Here is a 14,804-nt window from a genome sequence, read left to right as displayed (position 1 = left end):
GGGGTTCTATCCTTGACCTAAAAACAGCACACACAACACCAGGTGTAATTTCTACATGTAGTGGGGAATGGTTCAAAACAAATAGCTTTATTTTCCATAAAATTGTAACAATACCCCATGTTTTTCTGCCTTGATGTAAATTCCGATTACATTTCTGCCCTTTTTTAGTCCAGCATTGTGCACTCTTATATTTTAATGGGCTGACCCTCTTTTAGTTCATTTGAACAACCCATCGGGCCCCATAAACAGCACTTGAAGTCCAGGTAAGGCAGTGAGGTATTTTCCCATTAACTAATATCCAACTAAACTGAATTAGTCCTAAAGTTTAGTCCATCTGCCAACATCTGGCACCCCTGGTTAAGATACTTCAAATGTTTTGAAATAAATTTAACTCTAATTGCAATTGCAAATCCTCACACTGAAAACTTTAGAAAAATCCAACATTTATATTCAGAGTCTGGACAGTATTTGATCATCTCTAGTTCAAAAATGTAAACCGTTCTAATGTGAAATATTTGATTAATCAATAAACAACACTTTTTTAAAACAAGTGTAACCTTTTTTCTGTTTGTGAAAACATAGAAATTGAGCAATTTTAGTGTTTCTTTCTTTGGCATTAGGATAAAATTAGGCTTCAGGCACTGATTTAATCCAACTTACTAAGGTGGTGAAATCATACATCAGTTTCTGTAAGGACATGTGTGTGCAGATCAAGACCTTCTGGACATACAATAACAATAAACCTTGGTTCACTTCTCATCTGAGGCAGCTGTGCAAGAATAAGGAAGAGGCTCACAACAGTGGGGATAGGACCCTGTACAGGTCCTTCTCAAAATATTAGCATATTGTGATAAAGTTAATTATTTTCCATAATGTAATGATGAAAATTTAACATTCATATATTTTAGATTCATTGCACACTAACTGAAATATTTCAGGTCTTTTATTGTCTTAATACGGATGATTTTGGCATACAGCTCATGAAAACCCAAAATTCCTATCTCACAAAATTAGCATATTATTAAAAGGGTCTCTAAACGAGCTATGAACCTAATCATCTGAATCAACAAGTTAACTCTAAACACCTGCAAAAGATTCCTGAGGCCTTTAAAACTCCCAGCCTGGTTCATCACTCAAACCCCAATTATGGGTAAGACTGCCGACCTGACTGCTGTCCAGAAGGCCACTATTGACACCCTCAAGCAAGAGGGTAAGACACAGAAAGAAATTTCTGAACGAATAGGCTGTTCCCAGAGTGCTGTATCAAGGCACCTCAGTGGGAAGTCTGTGGGAAGGAAAAAGTGAGGCAGAAAACGCTGCACAACGAGAAGAGGTGACCGGACCCTGAGGAAGATTGTGGAGAAGGGCCGATTCCAGACCTTGGGGGACCTACGGAAGCAGTGGACTGAGTCTGGAGTAGAAACATCCAGAGCCACCGTGCACAGGCGTGTGCAGGAAATGGGCTACAGGTGCCGCATTCCCCAGGTCAAGCCACTTTTGAACCAGAAACAGCGGCAGAAGTGCCTGACCTGGGCTACAGAGAAGCAGCACTGGACTGTTGCTCAGTGGTCCAAAGTACTTTTTTCGGATGAAAGCAAATTCTGCATGTCATTCGGAAATCAAGGTGCCAGAGTCTGGAGGAAGACTGGGGAGAAGGAAATGCCAAAATGCCAGAGGTCCAGTGTCAAGTACCCACAGTCAGTGATGGTCTGGGGTGCCGTGTCAGCTGCTGGTGTTGGTCCACTGTGTTTTATCAAGGGCAGGGTCAATGCAGCTAGCTATCAGGAGATTTTGGAGCACTTCATGCTTCCATCTGCTGAAAAGCTTTATGGAGATGAAGATTTCATTTTTCAGCACGACCTGGCACCTGCTCACAGTGCCAAAACCACTGGTAAATGGTTTACTGATCATGGTATCACTGTGCTCAATTGGCCTGCCAACTCTCCTGACCTGAACCCCATAGAGAATCTGTGGGATATTGTGAAGAGAACGTTGAGAGACTCAAGACCCAACACTCTGGATGAGCTAAAGGCCGCTATCGAAGCATCCTGGGCCTCCATAAGACCTCAGCTGTGCCACAGGCTGATTGCCTCCATGCCGCGCCGCATTGAAGCAGTCATTTCTGACAAAGGATTCCCGACCAAGTATTGAGTGCATAACTGTACATGATTATTTGAAGGTTGACGTTTTTTGTATTAAAAACACTTTTCTTTTATTGGTCGGATGAAATATGCTATTTTTATGAGATAGGAATTTTGGGTTTTCATGAGCTGTATGCCAAAATCATCCGTATTAAGACAATAAAAGACCTGAAATATTTCAGTTAGTGTGCAATGAATCTAAAATATATTAATGTTAAATTTTCATCATGACATTATGGAAAGTAATGAACTTTATCACAATATGCTAATATTTTGAGAAGGACCTGTATAAGCAGGCCAGGAACAAAACTGACCAAGTAGACCAAAGCAGCAAAGAGAAGCTACATTGAGAAGCTAAAGAAAAGCTTCTAACATGGAGATGCTTCTGCTGTTTGGAATGGTTTGAAAAACGTGACTGCCTACAGGAGCCATTCCCTCAACCCTGAGCAGAATCCGTGCCTGGCAAGTCAGTTGAATGACTTCTACTGCAAGTATGAAAAGCAGCAGTTCACTGGCGTTGACTTTGCAGCAATCCCTCATACTGAGCATGCATGTAGCGACAGCGGAGAGGAAAAACTCCCTTTTAACAGGAAGAAACCTCCAGCAGAACCAGGCTCAGTGTGAGCGGCCATCTGCCACGACCGACTGGGGGTTTGAGAGAACAGAGCAGAGACACAAAAAGAACACAGAAGCACTGATCCAGAAGTACTTTCTATGGGAAGGAAAAGTAAATGTTAATGGATGTAGCTCCTTTAGTCGTTTCACCTAGAAAGAAAGAACAGATAAACTCTGAGCCAGTTTTCAAGGTTAGAGTCTGAAAGAGAGCACATATAATTAGTTACAGTAAAAGCTCAGTCAATTTCCATGTCTAGGAGAGAGAAAGGGTTAAACACTAAAAGACAGGGCCATGTGGATCATTGGTAGAGGGTGAGCATTAAGTTGTTGCCAGCAGAAGCTCGGACGATTCCACTCTCCAGAAAGGTGTCACAGGCAGACACAGAGCCAGTCCAGGTGTAGCTTCTAGGTAGAGAAAATAGAGAACAAAGTTAAAAGCTGAAATAACAGCAAATAATGCAAAATTGGAGAGTAGTGTGAGAATGTAGCGAAGAGGGTGAAAGTGGTCATTATCAGAATCAGAATCAGAATAAGAATCAGAAAAGCTTTATTGCCAAGTACGTTTTTGGACATACAAGGAATTTGTTTTGGCGTAGTCGGTGCAATACAGTACAAATTAAACAGTATAAACATATCTACAATATAATATAAATATATGTGCACAGTTTTAAGTCAGTGAGAGTAAATATAAGCAGTATAAGATGCAAGAGCAATACAACAGTGCAGGTGATCATTGTGCAAGTATGGCAGTGCAAGTTAAGCAGGAGTCCAAGCTGAGCGTTAATGTAATGTAATGTCCTCCAGCAGCCTAAGCCTATAGCAGCATAACTACACAGATAGTTTCAGTTCAGATTATTTAGTTAAACGGCGCTTATTTACAACAACGTCGTCTCAAGGCACCTCACAAAGGGTCCCACTGATGGTCATTGTTATACTAAAAACCACAATGATTGGGATATCTCTCTCTGTCAGACTGATTATAACCATTGGAAAAGAGAAGGGGTCATACAGGTAGCAGAAATGGAGGGTGTGTTTGCACCTCAACCATAACTGAGCCGGTTTAGGTTAAACCTGACTCCCCCTTACTCCAACCAACAGGGAGGGAAGAAGACGGAGGTAAAAAATAAGGAAGATAGCTCAGGATAAACTAAGCCACTCTAACTATAAGCTTTATCAAAAAGGAAAATTTTAAGCCTAGCCTTAAAAGTAGACAGGGTGTCTGCCTCACGGACTAAAGCTGGGAGCTGGTTCCACAGGAGAGGAGCCTGATAACTAAAAGATCTGCCTCCCATTCTACTTCAAGAGACTCTAAGAACCACCAGTAAACCTGCAGTCTGAGAACGAAGTGCTCTGTTAGGAACATATGGAACAATCAGATCTCTGATGTATGATGGAGCTAGATCATTAAGGGCTTTATATGTGAGGAGGAGAATTTTTAATTCTATTCTGGACTTAACAGGGAGCCAATGAAGGGAAGCTAAAATAGGAGAAATATGATCTCTCTTTTTAATTTTTTTTTTTTTATCCCAGTACCCACGAAACCCACCATCACAGGATTAAATGACTACAAGCCTGTCGCCCTGACGCCTGTGGTCATTAAATTCTTTGAATTTAACCTCCAATGGCTGTTTTGGAGACGCGGTGATGCAAAGATCTGCCTCTTTGCTGCAGTTCTCTAACTATTAGCTTTGGAAATTACTTTATCACCATGTCCATGCTTCTCATTTTGTGTGCTGCCCAAAATAAACTTGGGTGCTCCTCCAGCCCATCGTCCCAGTGGCTACATAACAGTATTTGTTCCTAGGAATGCTAATCTACCTAATAAAATATTCAGTTATATTTATTTTGTGGAGATTGTAGGAGAAGAAATAATTGTGTTTGTGGTTTTGATTAAAAAAAAAAAACAATTCTTAGATTTTCGTTAACAATTAATGATTGAAATTGTAAGTTTTTAGGTGTTTGAATATTCTACTTCAGCTTTACCAGGAGTGCCAAAAAATATGGTATTCACTGTTTTGAGTTTAAAAGTGAACTATTGTATATTTATATTATGAAGGCATTTTTAAGAAAGAACCTGAAGAAAAGATCACTGTTACCCAATGAAGAACCTCATTCTGCCAATCCTTTATTATTGTCAAGGTGTCAGTATCGACCAAGGACACTCTACCAAAACAAAGACCCTGTACAAACTGTGGGACAAAAACATTCATTTCTCTCTGGTAACATATTTATAGCAGACATTAAGCATAACACAATAAGTCATTTAGCTGGGGCCGCATTGGCTATTGTGCCTTGCAGAATACAAAAAACACTAATTAATCTCAGTTAGAGGACCTTCCTTCTCCTTTTCTTGCTATTATTCCCAAGAATGGGTCTCAGGGGAGTTGCAGGGAGCAGCAGCCTACTGCTGGCAGCATATCCATGCTACCATCAGAAAAGAAGCAGCCTGTGCACCAGCTGTGGCTCTCTGAAAACAGATTCTTTTCTCATCACATCTGCAGAACATTACCTAAAAAGCATTTTTCAGCAATGATTTAGTGTACCTCACCATGTACAACTTATGACCGAAAGAAGAAATAAAAAATGTTACCAAAAAAAATAAATAAATTGTATCTCCACTTTTCAAAGCTCGGCGAGAACTGCCGATAATTTACGGCCAGGGCAGAACAGACAGTGGCTGTCCTGCTATGGGGTTTTCCAGTTGGTCTGACAGAGGAACTGGCTGGGAGTTCCCAGGCAGACACGCCGAGCCTCAGAACTGGGCTGAACCCTGAACCGTCCTAAACAGGAGCCAAAGCATGCAATCAGCTCTGCGTAGAGGGATAAACAAGGCAACCCTGCATCCAGACGTACCAATTAGACAGTAAGCACATCGTCATAAACAACCAAGAGTTTCAGGCGCTGTTTGTGTCCTTCTCGTGTCATCGGAAGGCTTGTTTTTTTCTTTATGGATATCTTTCACTTTTCAGGTTTTGATATTGTTTTTACATACTGAAGTAAAATTGGGCCAGTTTGGTCTTTGATTCTGAGTTTTGCAGAATGTGGATCAATCCAAAGAAAGCCAACATTAAACTCTGATGTTTGCCACATTGTATGTTGGACTTCTGCACATTCAAAACTTTCATCACATTACAAATAGACTTCACCGATTTTTTTTTAAAGATTTGTATTATATGGCAATTGCATTTAACTGATTCAGATTTGTAAGTTATAAATCTCCAGAAAAAAATAAAATGAAGATCTTATGCACAAAGTGAGCATTGAGTATGATTTAAAAAATCACCAGAGTCTGCCAAGACAGTTATTCATCTTTGGGCCCAGCTTAAAGAAAACACAGCCACTATGTTCTTCCAGTCTGGTCTGAGGAACAACCACAAACCTTAAATGTAAGACTGGCAGGCATGTAGAGGAAGTGCATGGGGTTTTTGTGTCTGATAGGAAAAGATACTTAAAAGATAATAAGACAATACAAAAGCTGCATCAATTTTGAAAGAAAAATATCTGTTTTTATTTACATTTTATTAAAAATGGCAATATGAAAATTATTTATACCCTTCTCAATATGGAATGGAAAACTCTTTATCCGCATTACATTGTTTAAACCATTTTTATAATAGCTGACCATTTTTTTCCCGCATGTTTTCATTGGTGTTTTGACTCTTTTATTTGGTGATGAGGTTGGAAGCCCTCCTTGCCATCACCCAAAGTTTAGCTCCCTCCTGAAATTCTCAATCAGATTCAAGTTGGAAGAAACATCCATCCATTTATCTATTTTGTATACCCGCTTCTTCCATACAGGGGCACATAAACATACATTTAATAAACCCTGCAGCATTCTCTCTTTCTGTGACTATTGTGACACTCAGACACCAAACAGTATATATCACACACAAGTAGCACTTTGACATATCTGATACAAGTGCAAATTTTCCAGCTATGACCCAATAACATTACCTAATCTTATTCTAAAGACAATGAAATTATGGCAAAAGTAAGCACCCAGTCCTGACACAGTGGAACACTGTGAATACTAACCCTTCATTGAAATACATATGGACTATTTCAAACAGGGACAATTTAGAACAGTCACATGTGCTTTGTAGACACAACAGGAATTGATGTTCGACAAAAGCTGCTTAATCTTCTCACATTTAGAACCACAGAGTGTGTGGTAAAAGTTGATACACCACTTCAAATGCCACAACTTTACTCCCTGACTTCGGAGCTCCACATTCCTGTGGTGTTCCTAAATAAAGAAAAAATACTAAACAAATACTATGTTTGGACAATGTCCACAGTGATTCAGGAATATAAAGGAAGTTTGAAACCAGAGCTCACGTGAGAGCTGGGAATTCCAACTCGTATAGGTTATTATTTGCTTGGAGAGCTCTACTGGAACAGGAAAATCCTAAATCACCACTTAAATCGCCTATTCACAGTGTCATTGAAAACACCCCTATTTAGACAGATACTATCTCCGACCAATTTTAAAGGTGCTTGAGGTAGTAATCCATTCTGTTCTTTGTTCTGAGGATTACCACATCAATTCCATTTCCATCCTGCCACACCAGGAAGGATAACAATCTCTTTGTGTGAGTATGATAAGGTCATTTTGGTAAGATTCATAAGTGTGAGTTGAGAGTAAGAGAGCAATCAGAGGTGAGATAGCTTTTCCACCAGCATGGCTTTCACCTAAATGCATTTTTACCCATCAACCCCTGCTCTAGTATCAGTAAAACAATTTTACCTGTCAAGTACACTACATTTCACATCCCTTTCAGTGCGGTCAAAGAGGAGAGATTACAGTTTCACACAGCAGGTTGAGTAATCATACTTTGAAATGGAGAAAGAGCCGCAACCTGCTAATTACGCACAATTCAAGATGCACACGTGGAAACCGTGCCTGTCTGAAGTGCACTGCGATTGGGAAGCACAATCAGGGACACTTCTTAACCAGACATGGGATTTTAATTAGATCTGTTAAATTTAGACCGCACGCATAGTGCTAATTTGTAGGTCAAGGCTTTCCCAGATTTCATAGTCACCTTTGCCTGGCTTCCATGTGTCCCGCTATTAATCAATTGCGATGGAAAAAGAGAGACACTTCCCCTACCATGGCAAGTAATTTCTCCGGGGCAGTTTAACACACATCATCCTGATGTGCACACACAAACAGGTCTGGGCACTGGCTGTTTAAAATTAGTAAGGGATTGCTAATTAATTCCCCCTTTGTCACCAGGGGGGCCAATGCAATCTATCTGGGATGCAACCCAAGTTAGATTAGGCGCCAGATAGGGCAGGAAAAACAATACCCATTAGTTTGCAATGCTACCTTTGTTATAACATGAAAAGAAGAAACGCTTTTCCATTAGTCTAATTCCTAAGGAGCCGCCTTCTCAGAGGTGGTGATATCTTTGCATTTCAAGTCAAATGAAGAACGATCAATGCAACATTAAGGAGACAAATCATGGACGACACAAAAAGCCGGGAAGGCATTCTAATGAATATTGGCGCATGAGTGATAGATAGAGGTCTTCAATTAAAATGGATCTGAGTGCTTTGATATCAATTGTTGTTAGTTAATATGGCTGTCCCAATAATTCACTATATTAGAACAAACTACATCAACAATGAAAGAAATAGAAAAAGACTAGACAGTAGTATTGGAAGGGAATTAGAAATATTGTGTTTTCATGCAAGATGAAGTAGTTCTGTGTTACGTACAAATATGAATAAAGCTGTAATAAATATTCATTAGTCTCCAACACTAAAAGCTATTGAAAATAGCTACACAGCATATTCCAGTTACAGTCAGACTCAAGGCTTGAACGGGAAAATGTTTGGTTTGAACACCTAAAACAGCAGACAGAACCAGTCCCTGGGTGATAGATGTAATAAAACAGCAGAGAATTTGTCATGTAAATGTGGTTTGGGAGATAAATATGTGTTGTGCATATGATATATCTCTTGAAGTCGTCTGCTATTTTCTTATTTAAAATCATATGTTTTATTTTAGTCACTGTCACTAGCAGCGGATCTTCCGCCATGCACTTGATTGTGCTTTCCATATTTTATACTTTTAGGGAAACCAGGTACACTCTTCTTGTGCCTGGTTGAAATGATCTGCAAACACATGAATGATGCAAACTCCAAAACACATGAACACAAAAAACCAATGCAACAGAAAGACGCTGCAAAAGAAATGCAATCACAGAAAATAGACAGAAGCAAAAGAAAAAATGCTGCAAATACGAATACGACTGCAAATAGCAAAAACAACAGCAAGTTTAAAACCTGCCCCACAAAGTGGAAGTGCACCAGACCACTAGGGAGAGTAAACCACCAAGTCATATGGGACCAGACCCTCAGTAAAGACATTAATGAAATTGCCCGGATGAAACTTGGAGGGAAGTTTATTATTTTAATAAGTGGTCGTAATATTTTACAAAATTATAGAACAGCAGCATATTTACGGCGGTAGTATTAGTAGGTGTAGTAGGTTTAAGTAAAAGGTGTAAGTAAATATTTTTATCATATGAAGTTTTATATTATTACATTAGACATAAGAAAGGTTCCCAGTGTTCACGATTCAGGCAGGCTTAGTTGTCAACTGAAGTGAGCTGAAGTTAAGTTAAATTTGAATATTTAAACTAAAATATTTGAATTTGAATATAATTTGTTTCCAGTGAGTGACTCTTTGTCAGAACCTACTGGCTCACATAAAAAAAGATGAGTCAAAATTCATAACTGTGAAAGTTTACTAACTCAAAAACCATTTGGAAAACTGCTTCTTCATCTCTAAAGAATCTTTGTTCACAGCTTCTAACTGCCTCAGACATAAAGCAGATCGTGTTAAATGTGCAGCTTTTTGAGTTACTTATTCTCAGCATGATTTATTTTCATAATTTGCCCAGCATCACCGTCCTTACCTAAGGGCATCCATGGATCTGATGAAGTCTTTTCCCTGGAATTGACCTGTTCCCAGTCAAGGTCATCATCTCTGCCTTGGCTGTATCCACACGCTGCCAGCGGCTTCTCAAAGTTACAATCACCTATGACCAAAAGAAAAAAAAAGGAATTTATATGGTTATCCAGTTTTTCACATTACATTGGTGCACAAATGAATGCATTTATAAATTAAATTCTGTTTTTCTTTTTTCTACTGGTATTCGTAATGCAATATGCCAGACAATGAGATACATTTAAATGAGAGAGAGTGAAGGATTACTGTAGTACACGAGGCACAACATACATTACCATCATTAGCAGGACGGCAGTCCAATTTCACAATGACAAGTATGAAGTGTCCAAACTCCATCATCATTAGACATTATGTTCCCCAACCGCACTGCCATCAAGCATAAATTGATTTATTTTCCTTGCCGGCCACAGAACTTTGCTGTTCACAAACTCCCACTCCACAGAGCCACTCTAATCCTTTTTATAAGCTGCTTGCAAAATGGCAGCAAGCAACATTAGGGCCAGGTTTCAACCAGGCTTGGCGTGTGATCGATTAATACAAATACCTCCTTTATTCCTTGCACCTTAAAGGCCACACAGAGAACGTGAGAGCTGATCTTTTTTTTCTTCTTTGGCCCAAAGTGCTTTTCAATCCACTCATAAATCTACTAAAAAGTAATGTCAGAACAGTGGGGGGCAGGAAGGAGTTCATTCTGTATAAAACAAATGAAATACAAAAATGGCTTTTAGATCAGAGTTGGTAGTTATCAGACTTGGCAGGCAACTTGGACAAAATTATATGGTATTGCTTCCGATTACATTAGGTCTTTGTTGATAACAGATGTACCCTTTATTACACTGGAACTTGCCAAATCTAAACAGTGTGTATGAAAATGTCTCCTGGCATGCTATTTATAAGGATATAAACAGAGATGGCATGCAAATTTTATTGCTTGTGGAAATGTCCTTTGACCTATAATCCACATCAAGCCAAAACCAATATCTCATCTGTTGCAAGCCGCCTCTGACATTCTGCTGCATAAAGGCTACAAGCTGCAGTTTTTGTCTCCCTATTTATCTCTGTGGTGACATTTACAGTACATGTGCAAATGAGTGGAGAACACAGGATAATTAATACCCCACACCACAGGGCAACTGATTATGATGTATTTGTTGCCTTGACTGTCTTTTTGAGGGGGTGGACATAAAACAGCGCGACTTGCAAAGTATCATAGGTAAAAGAATGTTTCATTGTTGAGAGCTTGTCTGGAAAATTAGGATGAAAATGAGTGGGCTGTATCCAGGCTACAGTGTTGGCACATGAACCGTAATCATATTTGTTTAAAGGAATTTTGGTTGTGGTCTGTTAAATGATCGGTGCTACAAGCTGTCTCTAATTATAAAAGTTAGATTTTTTTTGTGACTGTGTTATAAGTACATCAAGCTTTTCCTGGTCGATGTCGATACTGATTTCGGGGTTTCTTTGTGGTTTGACCCACTAACTCCAAATTTGAAAGATAGTTTTTTTAATTATTTGAAGTGCTATGGTTCACTAATAGAGGTAGTAGCATAAATCCAACATAAAATAAAGAAATTAAAAGATCATCCACATTTTTGCATAAAAGCATATGACACCTTCAGTGCACCTTCAGCACAATTAAATATAAATATTAAGGCAACACACTAATGGTAAACAACACTTAACTGTTAACATTACAGAAATAAAGTGTGCAAACGATGTATTGCGCCACTCATTGTTTTGACCTTGAGCCAGGAGCACACTGTGACAGTCCTCCTCCTCTCTCCTACTGCCAGGTTGCACACAGCGTCACACACTTGCATGCCGCCATAACACGTGACGTAAACAAACAGTAAGTGAGCAATGAGCATGTGCGCTGTACGCTCGTGCCTTTCGGTTTTCGTATTTAGTCACCTAAGTAATACAGTCTCTAGTAACACCAGAGAAGCACCAGAGAAGACAAATCCTTTGTCAGTCAGTCAGTCAGTCATTTTCTATACCGCTTCTTCCATAGTGGATTGCGAGGAAGCTGGTGCCTATCTCCAGCAGTCTATGGGTGGAAGGCGGGGTTCACCCTGGATAGGCCAATCCATCGCAGGGCAACACACAAACAATCACGCTCACAGTCATTCACACACCTAATGGCAATTTGGAGAGACCAATTAACCTAACAGGCATGTCTTAGGACTGTGAGAGGAAGCTGAAGTACCCAGTGAGAACCGATGCATGCAAGAGGAAAACATGCAAACTCCATGCAGAAAAACCACTGGCCGGGAGTCAAACCCAGGACCTTCTTGCTGCAAGGCAACAGTGCTACCCACTTGTACTCTTGAGAAATCTTCCCAGAAACGTAAATGCACTAGCTTTTGAACAATTTCAGGAAGTATTGATGGATGTCTTATGAAACTTCAGTGTATTTACCCCTCAGTTTTCAGTGCTACCAACTGTGCCACCGTGTAGCCCAAGTAATACAATCTAAAATTAAATTAAATTGAAAAAGTAGCATTATAAGCAAGAAAAGTAGTTAAAAAAAACAGAACGGCTCTCACCAAAAGAATCGATTTGTTTGTGAATGTCACATCACTAGCTTCAGCTGCAGGCTGCCTGCAGTTTTCAAACTTTTAGACATTTACTTTGCTTTCAGGACCATAAGCTATGTAAGTTCAACTATTACAGTGCGTCCTTGCAAAACTATAGACCTTTTAAAACTCTTTTAGACTATTGGCACAAATTAATCGAAAACCCCTGGTCTTGTTTCTCACCCATGATTATTTATGCATACTTCACTCATATCCAGGACAGAACTGGAAGCCAGTTTTCCAAGCTAGTGATCAGAGTTATGCTGAGTTATGTCTTATTTTGCTAACTTTCAAACAAAATGTCTTAATTTCTATCTACTGCATATTTCAGTGTTAAGTTAACTATCAATATTAAATGTAAAATTTGCTTGACTGCAAAACTAAAAGTTTTTTTCTTTAAATGACTAACAAAAATCCAGCTGTTAGGGGATAGCAAAGGTGTAAGCCAGTATTTTCTTTTTATTTATAAAAACTGTCACACCCAATGCACCGGACCGATGCCGAATGTTCCAACACAGTAAAACAGAACTAGAAAATGTAATAACATTCGTAAAATTCTATAAGAAATGTATTGTAGTTAAAAACTATTATTTACCCATGTATAGCTGAGTGGGAGGATATAAAATTGTTGCTTGTAAAGCCTATAACATTGGGTAAATTGCAAAGCAAAAAGCACATGAACCCAAAGACATTTCACCAAGACTGTTAGATGATCTCGACAAGGAAACTCCCTATGAAGGTGGGGCTGAAAAAGATCATTCACTGCATGCTCACTCAGCTAGCCTTCAAAATGAATATAAATGTCTGTCTTGCCAAGATGTAACTTGAAGAACATTAACATGATTCTTTGGCTGCAGAGTCGCAGGAACAGGCTCCGTTCCATTAATATTTTGACTAAACAGTTTTAAGATTCTTTGGGCCATGCCACCCGCCTCCTTTTCTCAGCATGTTGGAGCTCAAACAGACCGAAAGAGGTGACTTTTATTGGCGTTTGATATTTAAATCAATGGCACTGGTAAGAAGAGGCACATATTCAGAGCCAGTGGGAGAGGGGAGAGAATTCTGAACACTGTTGAAGAGGAAAAAATGTCATTTAAAAAGAAAAGGCAGAACACAGAGCAAGACTTTTGCTTAATTTTTGAAAGGTTTAAGTCTTTATTTTAAATGTCATAATGTTCAATAATAAATCAGAAGAAAATGGAAGGGGATAAACACGCAGTTTGAAGCTTCATTTCTTTCAAAGACATCATTAACAGTTCTGCTCCATTAGCAGTTCTCTTGCTACCCTGTTCATTTAGCAACAAGACATTAAAAACTCTCTACTTCTGATTGCGACGATGTTTAATTTGAGAAAGCATGCAATAAACAAAAATCGTATTTACCTACTTTATTCTACTGTTCCTTGAAAAACTTTGCACTTTTTCAAACTTTGTCACATATTGACAATAAATTTTAATGTTTTAATGGATATTTTGTGATAGACCATCACAAAGTAGTGCAGAACTGTAAAGTAGAAGTAAAAGAATACATGGTTACAATTTTTTTTAAATCTTAGAAGTGTACCATGCCTTGCATTATCCTCCTTGTACTTTGCAGAACCACCTTTCACTGTGATTGCAGTTGCAAGTCTTTTGTAGTATGCCTCCACCACAACTGCACTTCTACAGACTGTCATTTTTGACATTTTTTCTTTCCACAACACCCAAGCTTAGTAGGGAGAGCTTCTGCTGACATAAATCTTTTGACTCTTATCACAGATTCACAATTGGATTTAGTTTCAGGCTGGGGGTCCATTAGGGACATGTTTCTGCAACTTCAAGATGTGTCCCTGGTCCAACACTTGGGAATCTGAAGACAACATCCTGAATTTAGTTATAGCTTTTCAGAGCTCATTATTAAACAGAATAATACACCTTTTTTTGTTCTGTTTAATTCATGCAAGCACAAATATAACATGCTGATGTTAGCTGGTTATTAGCTAGGTTATAGCTGGGGCTAATGATGGGACTTATGGCTCTTCTGAAGGGAAGCTAATCAACCCTAATATAGTGTTAAATATAATAATTTTAGGAAACCTGGCATGTGTTGGTAAAGTTTACAACAAAAGCTGATTTATCTGTATTAAGTAAGATTAATATTTGTATTTAAAAAGGTACAAAATAGAGCCACAGTATGTTCATGAAAAAATTTAACTGCCTCCTCACCATGCAGTCAGTTTCTATAGAGTGTCACTTTTGATCTCACTTTCCCAGATCATCATCTTCCATATATTTGCTTCTTCCATATGTTTGCTTCTTCCATATGTTTGCTGTATCCCCTACATGGCCACAAGACCTCTTATGGTTTTCTTTCAACAACTCAAGACTCTTGCCAATTTGTGTGCAGCATAACTAACACCAGAACTGTCACCAGATTCTCACATCTGTGCTGTGAGTCGCTGCAGGTCCTCCAGGGTTACCATGGGATTATTTGCTGCTTCTCTGATTAATG

At 39.0% G+C, this 14,804-nt stretch overlaps 1 protein-coding gene across 8 annotated transcripts in view; it reads right to left on the bottom strand.

Moving 5' to 3' along the window:
• The window catches only part of LOC124870310 (receptor-type tyrosine-protein phosphatase mu-like), a 247,633-nt gene that overhangs the window by 177,623 nt on the left and 55,206 nt on the right, over positions 1-14,804 (bottom strand). For all 8 annotated transcript variants that reach the window (XM_047368913.1, XM_047368912.1, XM_047368914.1 and 5 more), the window contains exon 2: positions 9,686-9,808. In XM_047368913.1, coding sequence (XP_047224869.1) covers positions 9,686-9,808 — 123 coding nt within the window. The remainder of the gene's footprint in view (positions 1-9,685; positions 9,809-14,804) is intronic.

The sequence above is a fragment of the Girardinichthys multiradiatus genome, chromosome 6, assembly GCF_021462225.1.
Source record: "Girardinichthys multiradiatus isolate DD_20200921_A chromosome 6, DD_fGirMul_XY1, whole genome shotgun sequence".
NCBI classification, from domain to species: domain Eukaryota; kingdom Metazoa; phylum Chordata; class Actinopteri; order Cyprinodontiformes; family Goodeidae; genus Girardinichthys; species Girardinichthys multiradiatus.
The sequence above is the reverse complement of the archived record's forward strand: the minus strand, read 5'-3'. Positions and strand labels throughout refer to the sequence as shown.